The sequence below is a fragment of the Nicotiana tomentosiformis genome, chromosome 1 (assembly GCF_000390325.3).
Source record: "Nicotiana tomentosiformis chromosome 1, ASM39032v3, whole genome shotgun sequence".
NCBI lineage: Eukaryota > Viridiplantae > Streptophyta > Magnoliopsida > Solanales > Solanaceae > Nicotiana > Nicotiana tomentosiformis.
This window is the reverse complement of record NC_090812.1, coordinates 66923728-66949895: the sequence shown is the minus strand read 5'-3', so window position 1 is coordinate 66949895 and position 26168 is coordinate 66923728. Positions and strand designations below refer to the sequence as shown.

Sequence of the window (26168 nt, the reverse complement as noted above, 5' to 3'; positions counted from 1 at the left end):
AGTTGTGGATTATTGTCATTTTTGGCTCTTGATCAATGTCCTTTCCTTATTGTCTGCAAAATCAATCATAAAAGGTTTGCGTAGTTGCAAATTTAGAATCTTTAGACATCTTAATTCAGCCCCGTTGATATTTTTTGTACTTCTGCTGTATCCTAAGTTACTGGAAAAAGACAAGTGCTTTATTGCTTCTGCTTTGGCAGCCTCTCTTCTGATCTTCACTTTTCCTGACTTCTACAGATGCTACAAGCCTTTTTTGTACTGGTCCAATTCTCTTTGAAATCCTCTTACTAGATTCAACCCAGTGGTTGTATGTTATCCAAGAACATGAAATTTGACTTTACATGAAGCTAGATCTCTGGTATAAACCGGTTTGCTTCATGTTCTAGCACCGCTGTTTTGAGGTGAATTCACTGCATAAATTGAGGCACCAAATCTAGGAATAACATATACTGAAGAAACATGGCTTTCCTGCTAATTTTATGTTGCTCCCAGATTTTTTTTGTTACTTGAATAATATAGGATGATATTCTTGTTTATTGTTGGTGTTATTTATACTTTATAATTCAAAGTCAAAGATTTTTTTGTAATCCCTTTTTTCCTTCTTTACTTTTTTGAAGTGCCCCTCATTGTTGGTGGAAAGTCTTTTTCTTCATTTTATAATGAATTACTTTTTGTTGGGCTTGTAAAGAGCTAGTAAAAGAGAGTGGTCTCGCGTACATGACATGAGAAGTTGGTCCTGAAGGCAAAACGGGTCGATTTAACCATGATTTAACTCTTGTAACGGCTCCATTTTAATTTCTGTAACATCTACAGATTAATTTCTTCATCTATAACTGTTCATCAGCTTTGCCTACAAAAAGCAGTCTTCTTTGTGAATAATCTAACATAGAAAAACACATTCATCTTCTTTTCTACTTCAAGCGAATTCTGGGCAATTGTTTTGTGGCAGTTTTCTTTGTGAATAATCTAACATAGAAAAAGCCCTTCATCTTCTTTTCTACTTTAACTGAATTCTGGGCAATTATTTTGTGCAAATTTCAAACTTCCAGCCACAAGTGCACGTGTTTGGAGGTGCTGTGGAACCTTGGGGAGCGACCGGTCTTAACGATTTGCACCCAGTCTGGCCGAAATCGCTTTTAAGGCATTGGCTTGCCACGACACAGTATTTTTCGACAACTTGTTCTTGTTTCCGTTTTGCTCTTAGTCAATACTATTTTTTGATTTTTCTAACAATTTAAAAGCGATTTTTCATATAATATTGACTAATGGCTACCACTTTGAACAAAACACTTCCTGATTTGTCAAAGCTTGAACCTTTAGACGGAAACAATTATAAGCGTTGGTCCCAGAAACTTTTAATTTTCTTAGAACAGTTAGAAGTTGATTATGTTTTGTTTAATAAACCACATGCTGATGTTGTTGCTAGTAGTTCTAATGCTGCTATTACTGTTGTTGCTGATGATGCTGCTAAGAAGAAATTTGAAAAGGATAATAAAATTGCTCGAGAGTATCTGCTTAACCATATGACTAACCCTCGCTTTGATTTGTTTATAAATTATATATCTGCTAAAGTCATATGGGACAATTTAGAGAAGAAATATGGTGCAGATGACGCGAAAAAAGAAGAAGTATATGGTTGGAAAGTGGATCAAGTTTTAGATGGTTGATGATAAGCCAATCATGGAGCAGGTTCATGAGTATGAGAACTTGGCTGCTGATGTTTTGAACGAAGGTATGGAGATGTGTGAGATTCTTCATGCTAATGTCCAGCTTGAAAAGTTTTCACCTTCCTGGAGTATTTATAGGAATCAACTGAAACACAAGAAGAAAAACTTAACTCTTCAAGAACTAATCAGTCACATGAGGACTGAGGAAGCAAACCGTCTCAAGGATGAGGAGTCTGAACGGCTTAAGGATAAGATGAAATCTCTCTCTCTTAATTCTTCTAAAGCTAACCTTGTGGAATCTTCTAGTACTTTTGTGAAAGGCAGGTTTAAAGGAAAACAGAAGAAAGGCCAGAAAAAAGGACGTGTGAAGAAGCAAAATTACTTCAATAAGCCGGAGGACCATATACAAAAGTCGAAAGGACCTTGCTATGTCTGCGGCAAAATTGGTCACAAGACCTTTCAGTGCAACCAGAGACAAGGACAAAGCTCTAAGCAGGGAGGAAAAGCTCCAGTCCAAGCTAACCTTACTGAGGGTGATGATATCATTGCTGTTGTGGTCGTTCAGGCGAACATGGTGGCTAACAAGACTGACTGGATACTGGACGCGGGCGCTTTAAGGCACATTTACGCCAACAAGGAGTTGTTTCACGACTTTGAGTAATCTGCTGATGGTGAGTGTGTCTATATGGGTAACTCCACTACAGTTGGAGTTATGGGTAAAGGAAAAATTATCCTTAAGTTAACTTCTGGAAAAACCTTAGCTTTGAACAATGTTCTGTATGTACCTCCCCCTCCCCCTCCCCCCCCCTCTTCGTAGAAACTTAGTTTTTGGTGCGCTTGTCAACAAAGCAGGTCTTAAACTTGTTTTTGAATCCGATAAATTTGTTATTTCTCGTGGGGGAGACTTTGTTGGGAAGGGTTACCTTAGTGGGGGTTTATTTGTACTGAACATCGCTCAGGAGATTGCTAATAATGCTAGTATTTTCAATTCTGCTTATATTACTGAGTCTAATAATTTGTGGCATAGTAGACTAGGTCATATTAATATTGCTTCTATTAAAAGACTTAGAAAAATAGAATTAATTCATGCATTTAATGTTGATAATTTTTCTAAGTGTCCTGTTTGTATAGAAGCAAAACATACCAAAAATGCTTTTAAGAATGTAACTAATAGAAAGACAAAATTGATTGAACTAGTATATTCAGACTTAGCAGATTTCAAGAACACTGTTAGTAAGGGTGAATAAATACTACATCACCTTTGTAGATGACTTTTCTAGATACACTAAGGTATATCTTCTTAAGTTAAAAGATGAGGATGAAAGCATGTTTTTGAAATATAAGGCAGAAGTAAAGAATCAATTAAACAGAAAAATCAAGAGACTTAGGTCTGACAATGGTGGTGAATATAGTACTAATACTCTAGAAGCATTTTGTGAGAAAAATGGTATTATACATGAGGTTAGTACTCCCTATACTCCCCAACAAAATGGTGTAGCCGATCGAAAAAATAGAACCCTTAAGGAAATGATAAATTCTATACTTTTGAGTTCGGGTTTATCTGATAATATGTGGGGGGAAGTTGTTTTATCTGCATGCTATGTTCTTAATAAAGTCCCTCATAAGAAGTTAGATAAAACTCTGTATGAGTTATGGAAAGGGTTTGCCCCTAACTTGAAAATTCTGAAAGTGGGGGGTGGGGGGGTGGCTAAGGTAGGTCTATCTGATTTTAAACAAGTAATTGTTGGACACAAGACTTTTGATGCTATTTTTATTGGTTATACTCAAAATAGTGTTGCGTATAGATTTATGTCTTTGAATGATAATTCTATTTGTGAATCTAGAGATGCAGAATATTTTGATCATGTTTTTCCATTGAAAAATAATGTGCCTAGTGATGTGCTTAATAATGCTTCTACATCTATGCCTGTTAATTCTCATATTGTACCTTCTTCTCGTATTACTGCTAATGAGCATGAAAATAAACTTAAAAGGAGTAAGAGGCGTAGAATTGAAGCTAGCTTTGGTCCTGACTTTATCACTACTTTCTTGACTAAAAATATTGATCTTGATGTTTTAAGTGATAAATTAGTGTCAATCTTTTTAATAGAAGAAGACCCTAAGACTTATAATGAAACAATGAGGTCAATAGATGCTAGTTTTTGGAAAGAGGCCATTAAAAGTGAATTAAACTCTATAGTTTCTAATCATACTTAAGACTTGTCTGATTTTTTTAAAGGTTGTAAATCCATACGTAGCAAGTGGATATTTAAGAAGAAATTGAGACTTGATGGTACAATTGAGAAATATAAGGCTAGACTTGTTATTAGGGGTTTTAACCAAAAGAAAGACATTGATTACTTTGACACGTATTCTCATGTGACTAAGACAGTGACTATTAGAACTCTTGTTGCTTTACCCGCTATTCATAATTTAGTGATACATCAAATGGGTGTTAAAACGGCTTTCCTAAATGGTGATTTAGAGGAAGAGATCTATATGTCTCAACTTGAGGGATTTGTGATCCAAGGACAAGAGAATAAAGTATGCAAATTGAGAAAGTCTCTATATGGTCTAAAGCAGGAACCTAAGCAATGGTATGAAAAGTTTAATAGCACATTAGTGGGTAATGATTTTGTTGTCAATGCATCTGATACTTGTGCTTATTCCAAGATGATAGGATCAGATTGTGTTATTATATGTCTGTATGAGGATGACATGTTAATCTTTGGCCTTAATGTGAAATGTTGTTAATGAGACTAAGAATTTTTTGTCTTCTAAATTTGAAATGAAAGATCTTGGAGAAGCATATGTGATTTTAGGGATTAAAATCAAAAGAACTTCTAATGGTTTTTCATTATCTCAGTCTCATTATATTGAGAAAATGTTGAAAAGGTTTAATTGTTTTGATGTAGCACCTGTGAGAACTCCTTGTGATCCTAGAATACACTTGAAAAAGAATAAGGAATCTAGTATTTCTCAAACTGAGTATGCTAAGATAATTGGTAGTGTAATGTTTATCATGAATTATATACGACCTGGCATTGCTTATGTTGTTAGTAGATTGAGTAGATATACTCACAACCCTAGTAGTGAATACTGGAATGCCCTTCATCATTTGCTAAGGTATTTGAGAGGTACTATGGATTGGTGTTTGCATTTTAATAAATTTTCTACTGTTTTAGAAGGTTTTTGTGATGCAAACTAGGTTACTGATAATGATTAAGTTAGCTCCACTAGTGGATATGTGTTTACTTTGGGTGCAGGTGCTATTTCATGGAAGTCTTCAAAATAGACTTACATAGCACGATATACTATGGAGTCTGAATTAATTGCTCTTGAGTTGGCAGGGCAAGAAGCCAAGTAGTTGAGAAACTTATTGGCAGACGTGCCTTTGTGGGAAAGACAAGCTTCACCAATTTCTCTACATTGTGACTCACATGCGGCACTGAAATTGCCAAAAATAGTGTGTACAATGGAAAAAGAAGACATATCCGCATTAGGCATGGTGCGGTAAAACAATTGTTGAAACATGGTGTTATTTTCTTAGAATATGTAAGATCCGAAAGAAATTTGGCGGATCCTTTAACCAAGGATTTGGCGAGGAGAGTTATCCTTGAAACGTCGAGGGGGATAAGGCTAAAGCCCATGGATTGAGGAAGTATGGTGGATACCCGTTTATGGTCAAACGAAGCCAAATGAGACCTCAATATGCACTATATTTCCTATCCCTAAGGCATGTGGTAGTGCTTTAAAGGATTGAGCTCATTTTGCTCTTAACGATTCCATAGCCTTAAGGTGGTCTATGTGTAGATAGACTTGATGGAATAACCTACGTGAGTGTAAAGGTGCGGTCGCCTTTTATGAAAGACTTGGGATGTCTTTCTAGATAACTCATGAGACCCAAGGTATATGCATGACCATAAAAATACTTTGTTAGTATTGCGGAGTTTGCTTAAAATTAAGGATATAATATGTGTTGTGGGGGTCTCAACTAATATCCATTCAGTTCAAGAGTACTTCACTTTGTGGATGTTAGTTGTTGCCTCATTTCACTACGTGTCAATTCAAATTGAAAGATATTAACACTTAAGTACACGTTCCTTCTTTTGCCTAGAATTGTTCTTATTTGATTTTTGTCTTTGCATTAGTGGGGGATTGTTGGTGTTATTTATACTTTATAATGCAAAGTCAAAGATTTCTTTGTAGTCCCTTTTTTCCTTCTTTACTTCTTTGTCTTTTGTGAAAGACAAAGTGTCCCTCATTGGTTGTGGAAAGTCTTTTTCTTTACTTTATAATGAATTACTCTTTGTTGGGCTTGTAAACAGCTAGTAAAAGGGAGTGGTCTCGCGTACATGAGAAGTTGGTCCTGAAGGCAAAACGGGTCAATTTGCCCCCCCCCCCCCCGCGAGGTATACGTAAGGCCTAATCCAGATCTGGTTTTGCTAAAATTATTTCTTCATGTTTCGAGCTTAACAGGAAAGTATCCAAATACATGCTTACCAGAATATGTCCAAATTCTTTCTCTTTGAATTGGATTTTGTAACGTCCAATTTAACTCTTGTAACAGCCATGATTTAACTCTTGTAACAATCATGATTTAATTCTTGTAATGGCTCCATTTTAATTTCTGTAACAGCTACAGATTAATTTCTTCATCTGTAACTGTTCAGCAGCTTTGCCTACAAAAGGCAGTCTTCTTTGTGAATAATCTAACATAGAAAAACAGCTTCATCTTCTTTTCTACTTCAACTGAATTCTGGGCTAACATAGAAAAACACCTTCATCTTCTTTTCTACTTCAACCGAATTCTGGGCAATTGCTTTGCGCAAATTTCAAACTTCCAGTCACGAGTGCACATGTTTGGAGGTGCTGTGGAACCTTGGGGAGCGACCGGTCTTCACAATTTGCACCCAGTCGGCCGAAATTACTTTCAAGGCAGTGGCTTGCCACGACACAGTATTTTTCGATAATTTGTTCTTGTTTCCGTCTTGCTCTTAGTCAATACTATCTTCTGATTGATCTAACATTTATATGTAACTCCATGTATTCAAGCTTGTTCGTATTGCGGGTCTCGTAGAACATGACTTTTGGCCGACTGTCTTGGTTGTCTTATGATCAGAATGTGCACAGAACAGGAGAACAAAAAGAGTGGTGAAAGTTAAACATTAAGTATGGTTTACAAAAATACACTAGAAAGAAGAATTTAATACAGTAAATACATTTTATTGTCCATGCATGACGTAAAGTGAATTCCGTTCATCATTGGAATCCCAACATCTTAAGAACAGGAATCTCAATGTTAATTGTTCAGCAAAGTGTTAAATAAAAATCCTATATTTTTTCTTCTGATCCTTTATAACCCACAGGTGTACTGTACAGGCTTGAAAAAGGGTGGTCAAAATTTTGCGGGGCATTCCGAGAATCGAACTCGGGACCTCTCGCACCCAAAGCGAGAATCATACCACTAGATTGACAATTGCCATCTTTGAGTTTTAATCAAATGTAGTTTCCCCTTTGTGAGTTATTTGTTTGTGAATGTCCTTGCTTATCTGCAATTTAGACTTCAGATGCTCCATATTCCACACTCATTTGCTTACCAACTATTCTTTGGTACTTTTGCTGACTCCCATTTGGATATGGGAGATACTCAGAGGGAGTGCTTAGCTTCCTCTGATTTGCGCTGCTCTCGATCCTTAAAGATGTTATCAGCTTTAGTTGTTACTGGTGCTTGTCTATGTATCATCCTTTTCTATCATACTCAACCTTTTTGAGCATCTGGAATTAAAAAAAAGGCACTAAATTTGTCTAATGATCGAGAACTGTGTTAATATTGCATGTTTGAGCATCATAGTAAGGAAAACCTACTCAAGTATCACATTTATAGTTAAACATGGGCTTTCTGTTGGGTTCTGTTCTTACCAGTTCTCTTTTGGGCACCTTCTCTTTTAAGCTATATCGTTTTCACTTGTCTTCATGAAATTGTGCAGCTCACTCTATGTAAATTGGTATAGAACAACACGGTACAATGATGTTCATGCATTGTTTTGTTTACTAATGGAAATGAAAATTGCTCATGAACTATGAGTATACATTCAGCCCTCATTTTGATGTGAAATTCAGTTGTTACTGTTGACTTCCTTGACCCCTATATGAGTTTGTTTTTTTTTTCTTTGAGAAAGTAAATGACCTGATTAAACATTATGAATCTCTGATTTAGACAAACCCAGGTACTAACTTAACTTTTAAGAAACAGATGGTAAAACTGGAAAGCATGTGTGAAATGATGGCTTAAGATAGTTGAGATACTTGAGCTTACCCATTCAGTATTTATATATATATATATTCAGGATCTGTTTGGATATTGACATTGAACTTTGGAGTTTTAGATCTGCTTATCAGTAAACTGAACAGGTAGCCCCAACACTGCACTATTGCAGTAATAATTTTTAGTTCATAGTCTAGTTATACATACGTTATTCAGCTTCATCTAACTCATGCCATTTGGTTGCCCATTAATGAGAGTTCAAAGAATCTTTGCCTGCAAATTATGATGTATAAAGACATTTGGCTTGGTATTTTAGTTCTTGAGCCGAGTGTCTTTCGGAAACAACTTCTCTACTCCCTCAGGATTGGGGTAAGTCTGCTTGCGTAATCACTATCCTCCTCAGACCCCATTTATGAGATTACACTGTATTGTTGTTGGTTTGGTATCTTAGTTGACTTGGGATCAGAATGCTCACCGAAAGAGAAATAATAAAGAGCTCCTGAAGTTCAAAGAATCAGAATGCTCACGTTAGGTAAGGTTTAGCGCAGCATTATGTCTGGACTGTAGAAATGTTTTGGATTAATAGACTAGCTAAATTTTATTGTCCGTAAATGCCGATATTTTAAATGCTTGATGAGCTTACTGCAGTTTCCTGAACAGAATCTCACTGTAGATTGTCCAGCAAAGTAATAAAAGTAATTCCACATTTGCTTTCAAATCCTTTTGTAAAAAGCAGGAGACAGGCTTTAAAAAAGGGCACTAAATATTTTTGGGGCATTCCGAGAATCGAACTCGGGACCTCTCGCACCCGAAGCGAGAATCATACCACTAGACCAAATGCCCAGCTTTTCTTGGTCCCTCTGTCTAAACATTATGTCGAAGTTGAATGTACAGTTATCTGGAGCCTATACCATTTCTATGAAATGATTTTCTAGGAGTACCAGCATTCTCCAGTGTCTCAGGGATCTTCCATTGTTAAAATAATGTAAAAGTGTTTTAGTTGGCTGTATCTGGTTGTAATATCTGAACATATTCAACTGTAAAATCATTTAGAGATGAAGGAACACTTGGAGATTAAATTAACTTAGAGTAAATTAAACTTCTACAAAATGAAGGGGCATTCCGAGAATCGAACTCGGGACCTCTCGCACCCAAAGCGAGAATCATACCATTAGACCAAATGCCCATTCGTTGACACTAACTTTTAGTCAAATATATATTGCACCTTCTGAATTATTTGATCACAATATCATTGCTTATCTGCAACATAGAATTATACTCCTTATTGCCTGCTGATCTTCGTTTGCTTAAAAAAATGTTCTTCAGTACTTATGGTGACTCGCACATGGATTAGTGAGATGTAAAGAGGAGTTGATTAAAATATTATGCTTTTGCTCTCTGATTTGTGCTGACTATGGTAATTTCTGTCACTTGTACCTTGTAATCAACAAGTGTTGGATGCTATTGGTTCATACTCTAAGCTAAAAAAAATAATTCGGGTTATTAGTTCCAACTTGCATCCAAATTATTGTCTTCCTTTAAGAACCATTGTCCAAGGCCGACTCAATAAAATTAACGGTCAAAAACTAAATTTAAAGAGCCCTTTCTTTTTTCTTCATACTTTTTGTTTATAGTGTAATATTATTACAAGATTTTTAAGTTCACAATAAACATTTAATAGTAATATTAATTTTTTATATTGGCAAGGATTAGTTCAGTTTAATAAGATGTTAGCTATATGTTCGTAAATCGTAACATATTATTTTGGACATTGTTATAAAAAAACTTTGTTTAATAGTTTGAAGATTTGAGTAGTTTAATTCAAAATTCAAGTATTTCTACTATTAAAAAGTAGGTAATTTTTCTCCTTTTTTTTCATAAAGATTTTGTATTTTTTTTCTACAAATTTCAATATTGTCTGGGCAAAAATAACATCAAAATATCAACAATTCTAAAAAAAATCTAATAATTAAAAAATCTTTGGACCAAAAGCACAAGTTTTACTAACATCCGCTTGAGCAAGCCCTTGTCATTGTCCAGTGATGAGTAAGTAGTTTTGGCTCATTCTTTCCCTTCTTCTTACTACTTACAACTCAGAATGCTCTTTACTCGTTCCAAATTTAATCAAGAAAGATGCTTACTTTTCTTATATAAGAAGAATTTACATGGAATAAGATATAGGGAAAGGCCAACGCGTCAAAGTAAATTCAGGTTCAGCAATCGACGTAACTGGTTCAAATACCAGAAGCTAGGTCATAGAAGGTAGATTAGATTCGACAATCTTAAGTAGTGGAGTCGGCCCTTAGCCGAGATACGATACTGTCAGCTAATCCATCTCCGTGGACGCTATCTTATCCAAACTCCCAGCATCAATGATTATCTTTGCACTGGCCAATTCCGACATAGATTTTGAATACAGCCTTCCGTCTTCTCCTCCAATACAACCTTTATAAGACCTATTTAAATAACTTACAATCACTTCTTGAAAATTACATATAATATAACTTATTTTAAAATCTTACCTTTTTAATTAAATTATACATAACTTTTCATCCCTAATATCTCCCTCTTAAAACTCGTTATTGAACCTAAAAAATAGGGATTATACCAATTAAAGCATATCGCTACATTAAATTTAAAATTACATATTTTCTCTCTCATCAAAATAATGTCACAAGTCTCTCCAGTTTCTTCGGAAACGGAATTGAATTGGAATCATTCACAACTTGTCTTCTCCCCCACAATGTTATATACTGTATGTAGGATAATGATACTTATTTATGTGTATACACTAATAAATTAAAGGTAGATTATATTAAAATTGTTCTATGTATTTTTGCAAAGTGTTAACTAACATCTATATATTGTGTGTGTATATATATATATATATATATATATATATATATATATATATATATATTGTATATTGTATACTAACATATAGTATTTGTATTATTAATACTGTATAGATGATAAGGATGAAAAAATTTCATCCCAAATTATGCAACTATTTTTATGAAGTCCCTATTTTTATGGAGGATGTAGTGTGTAAGAGATAGTGTTATAATGATAACCTAATGTATTTATAGTACTAATCAATAATTAATAAATTGAAGAATTTTTATGAGCTAATTATGGGATATGTTTCAAAATAGAATTCCCTTTATTAGGAAATTTACCTTTTTTAGAGTATATGTTTTATACATTTGTTGTAGAATATGTTATTCTATTACAAGTTGTAGATGATTTACTTTATCATCAAAAAATAAAATTCGACGTTTTTTTTTTTTTTCAAATCTAGATTCTAGACGAAGTATAACAAATAAATTTGCATTCCCGGAGCAAAATGTATCTCAATTACTAATTTACAATCTTTAACTTACCCCACCCCCCCCCCCCCCCCCAAAAAAAAAAACAGTAAAAAAAACAAACGGAAGAGAAAGGAACAACCAACGAATATCCTTATGTGCAACGAGTAAGACTTGACAACAAACTGAGTTACAGTTAAAAGTTAACCAACGAAAACACATAGTATCTTGTAATTTTTCGTACACCAATTCTTCTGGTTGCTTCTTCGATGTTACAGGAGCTTGGAGAACAACGGAACTTGCTGCAAAGTTTAAACTCATGGAATCCATTTCTGACCCGTTGGTTATCTTTTTTTTTATAATGGGTTATATGGATATGATCCATATTTGATCCGCTAAATGAGTCAATTATCCAACCCCTTTTTAATTGGGCGGGTTGGACGGATATGAGCCAGCACTACTCCAATTCAGCCAATACATCCTTGGCGTCAACTACACTTGTCCTCTTTCAATAGCTGCGCAATTAACACCAAAAGCTCAACCATCTCAAATCCAGCAGCAGAAACAAAGTCCATGTTTTCACCGGTAGAGTGTCCATTAACATCTATCTCCTCCTCAACACGTTCGCTGAGTGATCCTGAATCTGCCTCTGCTGACCAACTAAGAGGGAGGGAGCTTCCTAGTGCAGTTTTTAACTGATTTGCCTCATTAATGATGGTGTCCAACGACTCCGAGGAGCAGTACTCCGTTCCTTCAGATGCAGCTGACTCCTTAACCTATATCAAAGCAGCTTGCAAAGGTTAAAACGGGAGGAACTTCTTTACAGGACAGAGATTAAGCAAGACATAGTTTGTTCCTCTTCATCACCTCAACTTGACTAAAAAACCCATTAAGCTATGTAATGTAAACGATTAAGCCAGAACTTGCAATATCTTTTCTAATTGCTACTTTCAAGCGTTGTTTTTGTTATGTATTCATCTCTCCTATAGGCAGACCATATTAATGGTTGAATTATTGGCTTCTCTCTGAGTCCTCTGTGAAAACTAGGAGAAAAAAGTACTACCTTTAAAAGTGAAAGACGAAGCCTCCTAACTGCACGAATTAGATGATCCATACTTTCTAAGCTCTCTTTTAGAGTTGCATTCTCTATCTTCATCCTGGAAAAGGGTAACTCAGAAATGACGACAAAATATGAGATACCAAAGAAGTATATTTCCTCAGTAGCAGTATTTCCTTTTAGGAGCACCAGTAGTCGAGCAGTTTTAAAATAAAACAGAAGCATCAGCAAAATTTCAACAATACCTAGCATAGTCCATGCTATTGGCAGGCCTCCTATCAGCATAAATCACCTCAGAATCTCGATGAATGTCAGCATCATTTCCATCTGCATCTTGTATGCCAGTCCAGCGTCTCAAATAAGAAGTTTTCAGCAGATTTTTCAATCTTCCATCTTTTTCCTGAACAGGCCTTTTTACTGTAATCTCACCAACAGATTTTCCTTGTCTAGAGGCCTGATTAACTTTCCTACAACATTTAGCCATCTAGCAGTTACCATTTTGAACAAGCAACTTTAAATAAGTTGAGAAGTAGAGCAAGGAAGAAAGGACATAGCAGTCCAGATTTACATGCTGGTGGTGTTCATGAACTGAAGAACAGAGAAATGTAGGCCAACAACAACAACAAAAAACCCACTATATTCCCACAGGTGGGGTCTAGGGAGGGTAGTGTGTACGCAGACCTTACCCCTACCTATTGAAGGTAGAGAGGCGGTTTCCAATAGACCCTCGCTCAGAACAAAAGAATGTAGGCCAATGATATAGTCTGTTAGGTTAAAACTCTCATCACTGTTTCAAAACCATGTCTTATTGCTATCAATAGTGTCATCTCCATATACTCTCCCATGTTTTTCCTGTTCAAACCCATCACTATTGCTATAATGGATGTCATTCTATACCCTCCTGGCCTTCTTGTATTTTTCCCGTGCAAACCCATGTATTGCTATAGTAGATGTCATTTTACACCTGCCCAGCTTCATGTCAATCTTATGATTTCCATTCAGAAACTTAAAGATTGGTCAAGCCCACAAAGAATCTTTGAAGGAAAATTCCACAATAATACCTTTGTGAGAAGGCAGATTTTTAATATCCTCCTCTGACAGAGAAGTGTACCATGAAAAACAATGGAGACGAAAATGAAGTTCTTCCTAGCATACACAATGTTAACTGGAGATAGAAACATACTCTTGCAGTAATTGATGGTCCCGCTTCAACTGTGCCAACTCCATGAGAGCTTTGACCTTCTCATTTGTAACCTTAAAAAATTACGTACATATATCAGCCCAATTTACAGTTTGTCGCTCCAAGCCCCACAATATGATCACACATAGTGTATTAGCAGTGTTAGTGTGTTACTAAAAAAAAGTGATAAGAGTGATAGGTTAAAAGTGATAGATGGGGATTAAAGTAGATTAAAGGAAGCAAACACCCAGCAGAATACTTGTAGTAAGTTCCTCTGGAGCTCCTCAATTTTTTTCTGCATAGCTGCATTGACATTCCTCTCCAATAAGTGTCTTTCTTCTTGTTGTGAGAGAAGTAATAATGTTTCAACCTGAATTGGAAAGAAAAAGTGATTCAGTTATAACATATTTACAATTTGAAAGTGCTCAGTTTCACTGCACCAGTTATGAAACCTTCTCTTTTAGTGCCAGAGCAAGGGCTTTAGAAGCATCACTATTTCCAACAGTAGTGGTAGTTGTCAAGCAATGCTCGTTCCTCTGCAACAGGTAGAGATAGAGAAACTTCAGAAACATGTTGACAGCATATTTTATTCAGAAGCCTCTCACTTATATGGTTCATTCTCGCTAGATTAGATTGCAAAAGCAGATAAAGCTAATCCAAATAATAATAAACAAAGTAGCCCATCCTGCTCCAACGTGACTGCTGATATCAACAGAAGCATTTCATGATTGTAATATCGACTTTACAGAATCAAAAGGGAGAATCCACTAAGGGAACACGCTCTTAGTTTACACCATTTTAGGAAATAGAGAACCTACTCCAAGAAACACTTATAAAATCTCAGGAGACGAACTCAAAAATAATATTTATCCAATCTCTTTGACAGCAGAACACGCAAAATACCACACACTAAACATTTTCTTCAAACTACAAAAAACGAGTGGAAGTTTGTACAAGCCATCCCAATTATTAGTAGCGATACAAACTACTAACGCAAATACAGGTCTGAGAACACAAAATCTGTACAATCAACCGATACCATCTCAATGTCTAGTCCTTTTCTTTCTTTAATAGATATGTTATACATTTGTTATTATCACCATAACATTCTAAGAAAGACAATAGCTTTGGCTCCTTGAATCTTCATCATTATTATTGCATAACTGAGAAACTTGAGTGCAACAGAAACCTTCTTATGGAAGAAAACTCCTAGAAGAGAACACTACCAAAATAAAATGGAAGGGTGAAGATGTAGAAATGTCTAGAGCAAAAACAAGAACTAACTACCTTAAAGATCAAATCTGAACCATCATCATTGTTTATCCGAACATCTTGAAATTCAAGTTCATTGAACTTTAAATCATCTACTTGAGAAGAATTTAAGTCTCTCTCGCTCATGCTGCAGCCCTTGAGCTTTTCTTCCACCATGTTCATAGCTGATTTAATATGGGAAAATCCCTCATCAAGTAAGCTTGTAATATCAAGTCTATGCTGAGAATGATAATGGTGAAATGTCGATATTTGAGCCCTGAGCTTCTCTTCTGAAAGAATCTGCAGTCAGTCCTTTCAGTAATCTTAACAAAATTGGTACTTATATTCCATTTTAGAGTAACAATGTTCATACTTTCTGCTTTTCCAAGGCACGCACTTTCTTCTTCAAGTGATTTTCTATTTCAAGACCCTGAAAACACAAAAACAAGTAAAAATAAAAATAAACAGAGAAGAATACAATCAAATGATTAAGAAATGAGTAGAACCAGAAGTTTCGGCAAAATCGAACAAATCGAGGATGAGAAACTACATACCATTTGTAGCTTGTTCTGAAGATTATCCAAAGATTTTCGTAGTGTCTCCACTTGTTCTTCCAGAGCACTCTGTCTGAGGAACGTTAGTCAAGATCATATAATAAGTTTGAACATTTCTTTTTGACAAGTTTGAACAATTCTAAAGAAATAATCAGTCCAGTAGTCCACAATAAATTTTGTTAGTGACATGAAATTCCAAATTCCATGCATTTTATGATGCTTCCCACACTCAAATACGGGGTATTTCCATAGCCAGCCTTTGAAGTAATGCAAGTATTTGGCAAATATCTTTTTCAATACTCACACTTCTTCATCTCATGATTAAATGAAAGAGCAAGATACCCACCACAAGGAGTGTTACCTTCTTGGAAAAGAGCTCACGCTAATAATAAACATTTAATGGTAAGCTCCCAAGTAAAAATAGGGAAACAAAAGGAAAACTGACAAGGTAGACATCAGTGTTATCAAAGGCAAAAAGCGCAAAAAAGCTCTAAGGTCCGTTGGGGCTTTAAGCGCAAAGCGTAAATAATGTGTGGGCTATAATGAAAAAAGGCGCAACTGAAGAAAAAGTAAAAATATGTATATGTAGTCCAAGACTAATAATTATAAGCATGAATAGCAAATATATGGACAAAGAAATTGAAAAAACAAAATTACGATAAAGCGAAATATCAATTGTTTAATATCGTATTTTCAGGATTACACTCATTGGTAAGGAAAAGTACGCCTTAAAGCCTTGATGTGACACTAAAGTGCCCATAAAGCGAGGCGAAGCACTCAACATATTTTGAGCCTCGCTTTAGGGCTTAAGCGCGCTTTATGCGCCCCTTTGACAACACTGGTAGACATCAAACATAGAAGAATGCTCAGCGAACAGGTAACATCAAGTTAAATTAGACATCAAACGTAAAATGGATTCAGAATCAAAACAAACCCATTTTACGTAATCTCCTTAAGCAGAAAGTAATTGAGAGAGAAAGTTGAATGGAATATTAAAATTGGAGATAGTTAGAAATATGATTAACATAACAGTTGGATTTTGTGAACCGAGTAAGTCTGATGGAAATATGGCCTAAAAATAAGAAGGAGCATCAGTTTGTAGTTTGATTTTTGGCAGTGAAACTTTGTAATTACGGGGATGAATGAAGTAATTCGGGATAGACTAAAATGAAAGCGGCTCAAGTGATTTGAGATAAAGCAAGAATCAGTTATAATCAGTAACATCCAAGTTTTGAGACTGCTAACTTTCTGGAACTCACAATGTACTTCGAGGTGGATGTTTCCCCAGGATTTCTGAAAGTCCACATTTCAGACGAATCATGCAGGAGGCACCCACATTTGTCTTCCCAGGAGACATCTTCAATATCCTCCAATGATTGCTGTCTGATCTCATAGAACTTATGAACAACCTGTTGTACAAAATATTACATCTTCAAACTTGGAAAGGGTGGACAATTAGCATTAATGAAAGGGATCTAATACATAGTTTTCTTTCTTATTGTTGAGAAGTTCCTTGGTCCAAAAATCACATAAATGGAATGTTTCCAAAGAGTAAGTTTGGCCCATCCCGTGCCGTACGAAGTGCAGGGAAATATCAGCAAAATCTATTTTTTCATATTTGGGAGAAGATTGAGATTGTTGTATTGTGTGATCATCTCATCCGAAAGCTTAAGCTTAAGGAGCTCTACTTACTCTGATACCATGTTGATTAGTGAGAACCACCTCATCAAAAACTTACTCAGAGAGAAATGAACACTTCTGTTTATATGTTTTAGTTTTGTAACAATTATGCATATGGATTCACACGGAGGGCATTAGAACTAAGTACCTCCTTGAAAGCCTCATCCAACCTCTCTTCCCTGTCCAAATCACTCTGTAAAGTAGCCGTCAATATTTTCTCTTCAAGTAATTCACAGTTTAGCTCTTCAATCCTGCGTCAAAGATGGAACATAAGGACAATATTATGCTACACTACATATATTCCCAGAAAAACTTTTTAGATAGTTTTGTATATTTGGCATTTTTGTGGAGACTACAAATAGACCATATTCATCTTCATGAAGGAAACATAAAATTTACAAAAATAGGCTATGACCTCTTTTTTAGTAGTCAGGTTCTGCAGACAACAACAACAACAAACCCAGTATAATCCCACAAGTGCATATACTTCACCAAACTACAAACCCAGTAGTCAGGTTCTGCAAAAAGTTCAAAAATTCTATACTTCACCAAACTGCAACTTTTATGGATAACAAGAGCAGCACATTATCGAAGTGTCCAGCGGAAAAGAAGTTGCTGCTTAGAAACATCAACTGTTCAGATCCTTTTAGAAGTTACTTCCTTTGCACGCAATTGCCAATGGGAGGAGTGGCAAAATGCAAGAATAAAGAAGAATAAAAGAAGAGCAAGAGTTCCGAAGCCTTGAAATTATGGAATACGCCAGCTTCACACCCAAAGACTACTCACGACCAAATTAAATCACTAAACTAAAAGAAAATTGCTAAGTTCATAACTCCATTGCTTCTCTACTACAGTAGGAGGTCAAAAACACCAGTATCCACATCTTTTCTATTCTACATTGTCCAATCTAGTCTGCAGCCAATAATGAACTTTCATGGTAACACCTAAGAATGTTAGTTTGTGTGCTATCGCAGCTATTCAACGAGCCTTCTTGCGCTTTGCTTTGGCTGTTCCAAAGGTGAGGTGATAAAGCTGACATATCCATTATTAGAAAAAGGTTTTTTGAAGATAAGACCCTTGATGGTATTGGCAGGTCCTTGGAGTGAAATGGGAAATAGAACATTTGACAGCATGATAAATGTTAATTAGAAGCAAATCCTTAGAACCGCATATCTTGTGGGGATAGTAGGCCTTAGAATAGATATTTTGAAACCCCCGGGGGTAGCTACAAGCATAAACTGGTTTAATAAATTACGTAGAGTGAATCATATTTATATAATTTCAAAACCCCAATGGATCTATGATAGGATCGTTTATTTACAACTCTGTTCCTGGTGTGACTTTGGTGCTTATTTGTAAAATAATATTTACTTAGTTTATCTTCTGGAGAAATAGATCATTTCGAACTAATGAACAAGACAAATCAAATGACTATTAACATGTAAAAATTAAATAAAACCTTTGCTGAAGTTCATGAAATCCTCTTGACACAAGCTCCTCCTTTTCCTTAGCCTTTTCAGCCTGCAACAGTTACAGAGCATGTTCAAAAGCTTTCCAAGAATTAGACATGTGAGGGATGAGATGTAGATGTAATCTCACACTCACAAGTTCTTTAGTAGTGAATAAATTTATTTTAAACAGTTTGTGAGCAAACGCAACCTCTCTGCATCAATTGCATAAATCTGGTTCTCCCATAACATTTAAATCCAGATTCTTCAACAGTGCCAAGCAGTAATAGACATGTAAAGGGTATTAATTACACCTACCGTTTCTCTTTTTCTTTATTTTTCTTTTTTTTGTGTACAGCCGGGGGGGGGGGGGGGGGGCCAAGGGGAAATGAGTATTCAGAAGGAAAAGAAATCTTGACAACCTCCATTACGGCATGGTCCCGCTCAGCAAATGCAGCAGCAACACAACCTTGGAAAAATTTAAGCTGCTTTTCTGCTTCTATATTCTGAAGTAAAATAGAAAAAGGACCAAGTTAAAATATCTTATGGACTATGATGCACTTCCTGATACTTAGTTAACTCCAAATCCACCAAAAATGAACATCTAAAACATCTGATTTGCAAGCTCTTAGCTTTCCAAGAATCAGAAATTATAGTGAGATTTGAGTCATCCCCCGAACAGAAGCCGTTTTAACAGTCAAAATGAGAGAAAGGATAGCTTCAATGCAATATAACACACAAAATTATATTAACAAGCACATGATGCACCTCCAGACCCAAATACTTATGCTTTCTGTTTCCTTTCCTGGGGATAGGGAAGGGAGAAGAGCAAAGAGAAGACCTTGGAAACTTCTGCACTGTGTAGATCAGCCAGTTGACTCTAGCAAAGAGAAGATGGAAAAAGTGCATCTGTCAGAATGCTAGTAGAGCGCTCCTGTGATGACATAAAGAAATAGTTGGAAATCTTACTTTGATGCGATAAGCTTCTGACAGCTCTTCTTGAAGATTCTGATTTTCTCGTGTGCAAGCAGCTAGTTTCTTTTTCAAGTTTTCAGTCTCCTGCTCCAACCCAGCTATCCTAATTGGTTAAGAAAAGACCATTTTAAAATTTCATAAAAAAAATATTCCACACTTCCACCCACCCGAAAAGGAAAGGAAACAACAACAAGAAGTGGGGTCTGGGGAGGGTAGAGTGTACGCAGACGGCAGACCTTACCCCTATCCCGGAGGGGTAAAGAGGCTGTTTCCGAAAAGAAAAGGAAAGAGAACATAAAAAGGAAAACAACCTAAATATACAAATGACTAGCTCCCACCCACCACACCCAAAAGAAAAAATAATTATACCTATGAAGAGGACGAGTAGGCACCCCAATATAGCTAGGTCCAGCTTGTTGCATGCATAGTTGTTCAATATCTTTATGCAATTCATCACGCTCTAAGCAATAAACCATAATACATCAGATTACACACAATTTTCCAACTTATAATCACTTACAGCCTACAGCACTGCGAAGAAGCTAGAAAGGTTCTGAACACAAATACGACATACTTGAAGAAGAACACGCATGAATGAAGAAGAATGAATAGATAAAACTGTTCTTTGTTCATTCTTAACAACAGAACCATTCTGGAGTCATCAAAATCAGCTCAACAATGAATAATACTATGCTGGTATAATCTAATCAAAGTAGCAAGCGTATAATGTCTGTTGAGAAATTGCAAACTTTTTTTTGATCAAGTAAGCTTCAAATTATTCTAAACATCTTTTTGATTATTAAGTAATCCATACATCTATACATTTTAGCAGGAGTGTAAGTCCCTTCTATTTTCTTAGGAGGGCCTGGAGTGGGGTTCAACTCTTCTTTTGGGCACTCAATTACTCAACAGAGTTCGTCACCTATTCAATATTGAGCAATTCAGGCTTAGCACCGTATGTGACAGCTGCAAGGCGTTATCTGAAGTGTCCGGCTCATACTAATAACATAGTACATCCACAATAGCTAGTTGCTTCATCCCTGTGTAAACTTATAATATCTCATTCTTGAAAACAATTACATACAAGATTTGATGGATCTCTCAACTTCCTCCCCCACCGCCACCTCCTCTTTCCCAAACTCTCAGTCCGCCTTTGTCCTTATATATCCTAAAACTTGTACTACTGCCGCAAAGAGTACTTGTGTCCTCATAGATGATTCACCTTTATAACCTATTATCTACAAGCAATGAATAAACATTGAATAGTTTTAACAAGTGAAACAAGCAAGTAATTGGTGCACATCATTAGAACAATCTCTTTTATTTCATTTGTATCTTTCGCTGCAAGGAGAAACTACCGTGTTGTATAGATAGCAACTTGTACTCTTTTTCACTTAGTGAGTTGGTGTTTAATAATGAAATTTCATATTTTATCAACAAAGAACACTTGAGACTATATTAGTCTAATCTGGCCATAACACAGACAAACACGCATACACACAGAAAAATACAAGAATTACATAAACTATAACTAACAAGTAACAAGTAACAAAGACGTCAAAAAGCAGAATGTGTAAAATCATACCGCGCTCCAATTCTTTGATCCTAGCACGTAAAGTTGCATTATCGTTTAAATTACCATCCATGCCTGAAAACAAAGGTCAATTTTGACATCCACAACAACGTATATCTTAACAAACTGTATAAAAAGGTTGCCTAACCATTATAATTTATTGCTTTTGCAATTAACACAAGAAGCAAAGAGCAACACCAAACCACCAATACTGGCTTGAATAATAACCAAATGATAATCAAAAGGCTTCGGAAGAGCTCCAATAGGCGGGAAAAATGGAACTTCTATGTGTAATAACTGTAAAAAAAAGGAAGTAAAAAGCTGCACAAAGTACTCGTCTAAGCCAGTGACTCATTTTACATGTCAAAGATAACAGAAACACTATGAAAATTTTTGGTGAACTTTACAATTTTTCTGTCTCTAACATCATATGGTAAAAGAAAAAATCCACATGCTTTTGACATTCATACCTCTGAGTTCTCTAACAAAATTCTAGATAGCACTATAACAAGTTTAACTTATTTGAGAACTTTTACATAATAAGGAGGTTGTTTACTATCCTTAGCACAGCTAAGAAACTCTAGTAAATCAAAAACAGTACATGCCAACATTAGGACAAAAGTGAAGTTCCTGACAAGCAGCAAGAATATGTCACACCTATATTTTATCAGCAGAAAAACTTAGATTTCCATCGTGCCATGAATAGTATTTTACTTAAAAATTTCTGGAGGTATGGGGTTAAGCAAGAATCAACTTGACAAAAAGAAGTTTCAGTAAGCACCAAGTTTTCTAATCACAACAACATCAACAAGCAAATGAACCTCATCCTCATGCATCTTAGGACCATTGTAGTCAAGCAAGATAGGCTTACCATTTGTCCGACTATGGTTCCTTAGGTCGTATTTGATGTCCCAAAATTTTTTTAGGTGATCTGGTTATGGAAGGCCCGACCCACTCGGAAGGCGTGGGCTATGTAGCACACGTAAATATGGGAATCGTGCAGAATTCTAGTTTTTTGGCCGTAATACACAAAAATACGAGGAAAGGTCATGGCAGGGCGGTGACTATGGTTCCTTATGTCGTATTTGTTGGCTCGGAAAAATTTTAGGTGATCGGGGTCCGGGGGCCTGGTCCCACTCGAAAGGCGTGGGCTATAGCACACGAAAAATGGGAATCGAGCGAAATTCTAGTTTTTTGGCCGTAAAACGCAAAAAAATGAGGAATGGTCATGGCGGGGGCGGTGACTATGGTCCCTTGGGTCATATTTGATGGCCCAAAAAATTATTTTTAAGCGATCGGGTCTGGGGGCACGGGCCCACTCGGTAGGCGTGGGCTATAGCACACGAAAAAATGGGAATTGGGCGGAATTCTATTTTTTTGCCGTAAAATGCAAAACAGTGAGGAACGGTCATGGAGGGGCGGTGACTATGGTTCTTAAGGTCGTATTTGATGGCACGGAAAATTTATTTTAGGCGATCCGTGTCTGGGGGGCCCGGGCCCACTCGGAAGGCGTGGGCTCAATTACACGAAAATATGGGAATCAGGCAGAATTCTAGTTTTTTTGCTGTAAAACAGAACCAAACGAGGAACGATCATGTCGGGGTGGTGACTATGGTTCCTTAGGTCGTATTTCATGGCCCGGAAAATTTTTATGTAATTCGGGTCTAGGGGGACCGAGCCCACTCGGAAGGCGTGGGCTAAAGCTCACGAAAATATGGGAATCGGGCTGAATTCTAGTTTTTTGGCCGTAAAACACAAAAAACGAGGAACGATCATGGAGGGGCACTGACTATATTTTTTTAGGTCCTATTTGATGGCCCGGAAAAATTTTAGGCGATCCGGTTCCAGGGGGACGCGGGACCACTCGAAAGGTGTGGGCTATAGCACACGAAAATATGGGACTCTAGCGGAATTCTTGTTTTTTAGCCATAAAACGTAAAAAAAAATGAGGAACGGTCATGGAGTGCCGGTGACTATGTTTCCTTAAAAGCCAATGTGTTACATTGAAAGCTTCCTGAAATTAGGACAAAGGGCAACAAGTATTTCTTGAAGCTATCTCTTTATAGAATTAATTCATTTCAAGATTCCTAAGTAAGTTCAAGTGGATTAGCTTAATCTCTTCGTAGCATAATGCTAAATTTGTCACGAATTGGTAGGGAACAGAGCAAGTTGTTCTTCCTCTTAGAAGTCTCATTCTTTAGTTAATTTTCCCTTTCATGTGAAGCAAAGGTTTCAATTTCTCCACAGTAGTACCTTCATTGACTTCGGCTTCACTAATGACTAAATTGGCCATGTATATAGCTAAATGTCTGTTACTTTACTGACCAAGCAGTCCATCCAAGGGAAGACAGGAAAAACGTAATCCATAATGATGTAAACCATTTGGAAAAGATAGTTCAATAAGAAGATCAGAAGATAATTAAGGCACCTGTGGAATACCAGTAACAACAAAATGTAATTCTTTTAATGAAAGCCAACTCTTCCCCTGGCCCTATTAGATTTGCTATTATGTTAACGTGTGTGAATGTGTAATAACCAACAAAAGTGTTCATCACAATAAGCCAATTTTCCCATTCAGTCTTGAAAATGATTGCATTCTAGAGCTTCATTATTTAAAACGTAGATTTAGAGGTTTGTCGAATGCAGTGCATTACCACTAAAGTTGAAAAGATTGTGCCAAAAATCAGAAATTGAAGCACACTGTATTGATGCAAATACCAGAAAATCTTCAAAACACAGAGTCGTAAGAGCGTAACTAACCCCCTAGCCGCCACAAAGAATAATAAAAATAATTTTTATATACCAATCTTCACAATAAAATTCCCGTAAAAATCCATTTTTCACAATAAATTCCCATGAAAATTCTAAAATTCAAATCAGGCACCGTTGTAAAATTTCCCCCTTTCTTCAGTTCCAAGGAAGCAGCAAAAACTCATAGACAGAATTCGAAAATTCGAAATAGGGCAAAGTCAGACAGAATTTTTCTCTAAAATGCAAACGCCTACCAAATCTAGAGCGGAGATGAAGCTTCGTAGCATAGACAGTCAAGTAAATTGATTCGAAGCATCGAAGCGATTACCTTGATGCAACAAAGTTGGAGCGGCGAAGAAGCCCAAACGCCAATTTATCTTGTGAAAAAGTTGGTAGAGCTTCCACAAACAGAAGTTGATTAATTTAAGCTATGAATGCAAAAGTAGCGCAAATTCCATGGAGGAACGGAGTTGTAACTTGTATCACAGGAGGGAGAATAAGTTGAGAATACCGAAGAGAGAGAAAATCACATTCCAATTTATGTGAAAATAATATTTTTGAAATTTGTAGGGCTAAACAAGCAAAAAAATGTGTATAGATTATAAAAAGTAATAGCGTTATCAGACATAAGGCCATAATAGAGAATTCAATACATAATTAGACTGAAATGACTAAAGTAGCCCTTGATCGGCAAGCAAGGAAATCGACGGTCTCTTGTTTGCGTTAGGGCGCTTCTACATAAGTAGAAATTTATTGAAATCTAGGGGTATTTGTGTTTTCTATAATTTATTGAAATTTAGGGTATTATTGGAACGATCAAATTACAATGATGCTTAGCATTATTTGGAATTTTTACTTTGGGGCAAGGATGAAAGTATCAAGTGTGCTAATACAAAATTTAGTGTAAATGGCGAAACATAACCGGAATTAGTATATCAAAATATTTACCTATAGATGTCTATGTTTGCTTCTTTTTTTTGTGTGTGTACGTGCATGAATTTTGGATCCACTTATCCCCCAGGTTATTCCATTACGAAGGTTATTAAGAAAAGGTTATTCCATTATGAATTATCACATAGTTTTCATAGATAATTTAGAGCTTGCAAAGATTTCGTCACAACTTTTTAATCGAATGATCATTCACTCTTTTATTCTAACCTATACATCTGATAGATCTACTCTGTAATAATTAACCTCATCGAAAGAAATATTTAATATTTATACTGGTTAAAGATAACATATATCGGATAAATAGTCGAGATGTACACAAATTAACTGTTATAAATAAATAAAAAGAATCATCAGGTATTAATATTTAGAATTAATTAACAAAAAAAAAAAAGAATCATCCATTACATGTATCCATATTTAGTATATACTTCCTCTCTCCGGAAAACATTCTACTCTTGGGCAAACCTCCAAAACAATAAACATATAGTAAGAAATCCACCTTTTAGCATTAACTAGAAATAAAATTGACCATATTAAACTTAATTTATTCATTGAAAATATAACAAATACTCTTAGGCTCTTTACTCTAAGGGTAACCTTAGAAAAATAAGCTAATTCCTTCTTGATATCTGAAAAAAATCAAATATTATGACTACCAAAAAAAGGCCGAAAAAGCAATTAAAGTGGGACCGCATGTAGTAGTATTTGCATTTCGGATAACGGTCTGATTTGCCCCTATACTATTATAAATAGGCCTTATTTACCCTCCGTTTAATTTTTCTATCAAAAATATCCTTACCGTTATACATTAGGTTCATATTTACCCCTTAAACATTAAAAAGGGTTACATTTGCCCTTCGTTATACTTTAGGATCATATTTATCCCCCTCCCCTACTCTTCAAAAAGGGTTACATTTGCCCTTCGTTATACTTTTTTGACATCTTTAGCCTTACAATTATTCCCTACATTTACCCTTATCCGGTAGATCGACATGTCCCACTTTTGTTTTCCTACATGGGGCCTATGTAGATTTCTTTTTCTTCCAATTTAAATATGGTTACCTATTTAAGATAATTTAACCCGCCCACCCAATTTAAATAAGACACACTAAGATAAATGAAAATCATAATTCCCAATCTCTACCCACACCCCCACCCATCCACGCACCCCACACACCCACACCCCACACCCCTCCCCCACTCATCCATCTCTCTTTTCCGGATCAGCTCCATGTTTTTCAGAGAGCGAGAAAATTTTGGACAGTGAGTGAACGAAACTATAGTGTTATCTCTAATTGATTTATTTAATTATTTCATCTTTGTATATGTTAATTTGTTTTCCTTTAATACTTAGGAGTTAGGAGACATGAATCACTCAAGGATGTTTTGAAGTATTTGTAGAGATACAACTCTGTAAAGTCTAAAGTGGGTCAATTGACCATGATTGATTCACGAAAAGCAATTTTCTGATACGGCATTTATGAAGATTGTGCGAAATACAATAG

The 26168-nt window shown here is 36.0% G+C and overlaps 1 protein-coding gene and 2 non-coding genes across 10 annotated transcripts; all 3 read right to left on the bottom strand.

Annotated features, from left to right (window-relative positions):
• Nucleotides 1-8706: 8706 nt before the first annotated feature.
• Nucleotides 8707-8778, bottom strand: TRNAP-CGG (transfer RNA proline (anticodon CGG)). The gene has a single exon. It is a non-coding gene; the product is annotated as a tRNA-Pro (tRNA).
• A 271-nt stretch (nt 8779-9049) lies between these two features.
• On the bottom strand, nt 9050-9121 carry TRNAP-UGG (transfer RNA proline (anticodon UGG)). The gene has a single exon. It is a non-coding gene; the product is annotated as a tRNA-Pro (tRNA).
• A 2251-nt stretch (nt 9122-11372) lies between these two features.
• On the bottom strand, nt 11373-24268 carry LOC104100592 (uncharacterized). Of its 8 annotated transcripts, none has more exons than XM_009607854.4 (19): nt 24041-24268; nt 21110-21258; nt 20974-21036; nt 19758-19848; nt 19383-19491; nt 19255-19293; nt 18836-18919; nt 18425-18486; nt 17114-17216; nt 16545-16694; nt 15286-15354; nt 15105-15161; nt 14768-15031; nt 13933-14016; nt 13740-13850; nt 13484-13554; nt 12546-12767; nt 12307-12400; nt 11373-12019 (listed from the first exon to the last, which is right to left on the bottom strand). In XM_009607854.4, the coding sequence occupies exons 3-19, from the start codon at nt 21032-21034 to the stop codon at nt 11732-11734; spliced, it is 1959 nt and encodes a 652-aa protein (XP_009606149.1). In that variant the 5' UTR covers nt 21035-21036; nt 21110-21258; nt 24041-24268; the 3' UTR covers nt 11373-11731. The 8 variants fall into 8 exon arrangements, with proteins under 8 accessions (XP_009606149.1, XP_009606151.1, XP_009606148.1 ...); XM_009607856.4 differs by having other exon boundaries at nt 19383-19486; XM_009607853.4 differs by lacking the exon at nt 21110-21258.
• Between the last annotated feature and the right edge of the window lie 1900 nt (nt 24269-26168).

What these genes read in the sequence shown, in the direction of transcription:
- LOC104100592 (XM_009607854.4), bottom strand. Translation starts at nt 21,034, where the DNA reads ATGGATGGTAATTTAAACGATAATGCAACTTTACGTGCTAGGATCAAA. An exon ending in TTCAGAACAAGCTACAAATG is followed by an intron (nt 15,162 to 15,285) that starts GTATGTAGTTTC and finishes TTGTGTTTTCAG; the next exon opens with GGTCTTGAAATAGAAAATCA. An exon ending in GACCATCAATTACTGCAAGA is followed by an intron (nt 12,768 to 13,483) that starts GTATGTTTCTAT and finishes TAAATGTTGTAG; the next exon opens with GAAAGTTAATCAGGCCTCTA.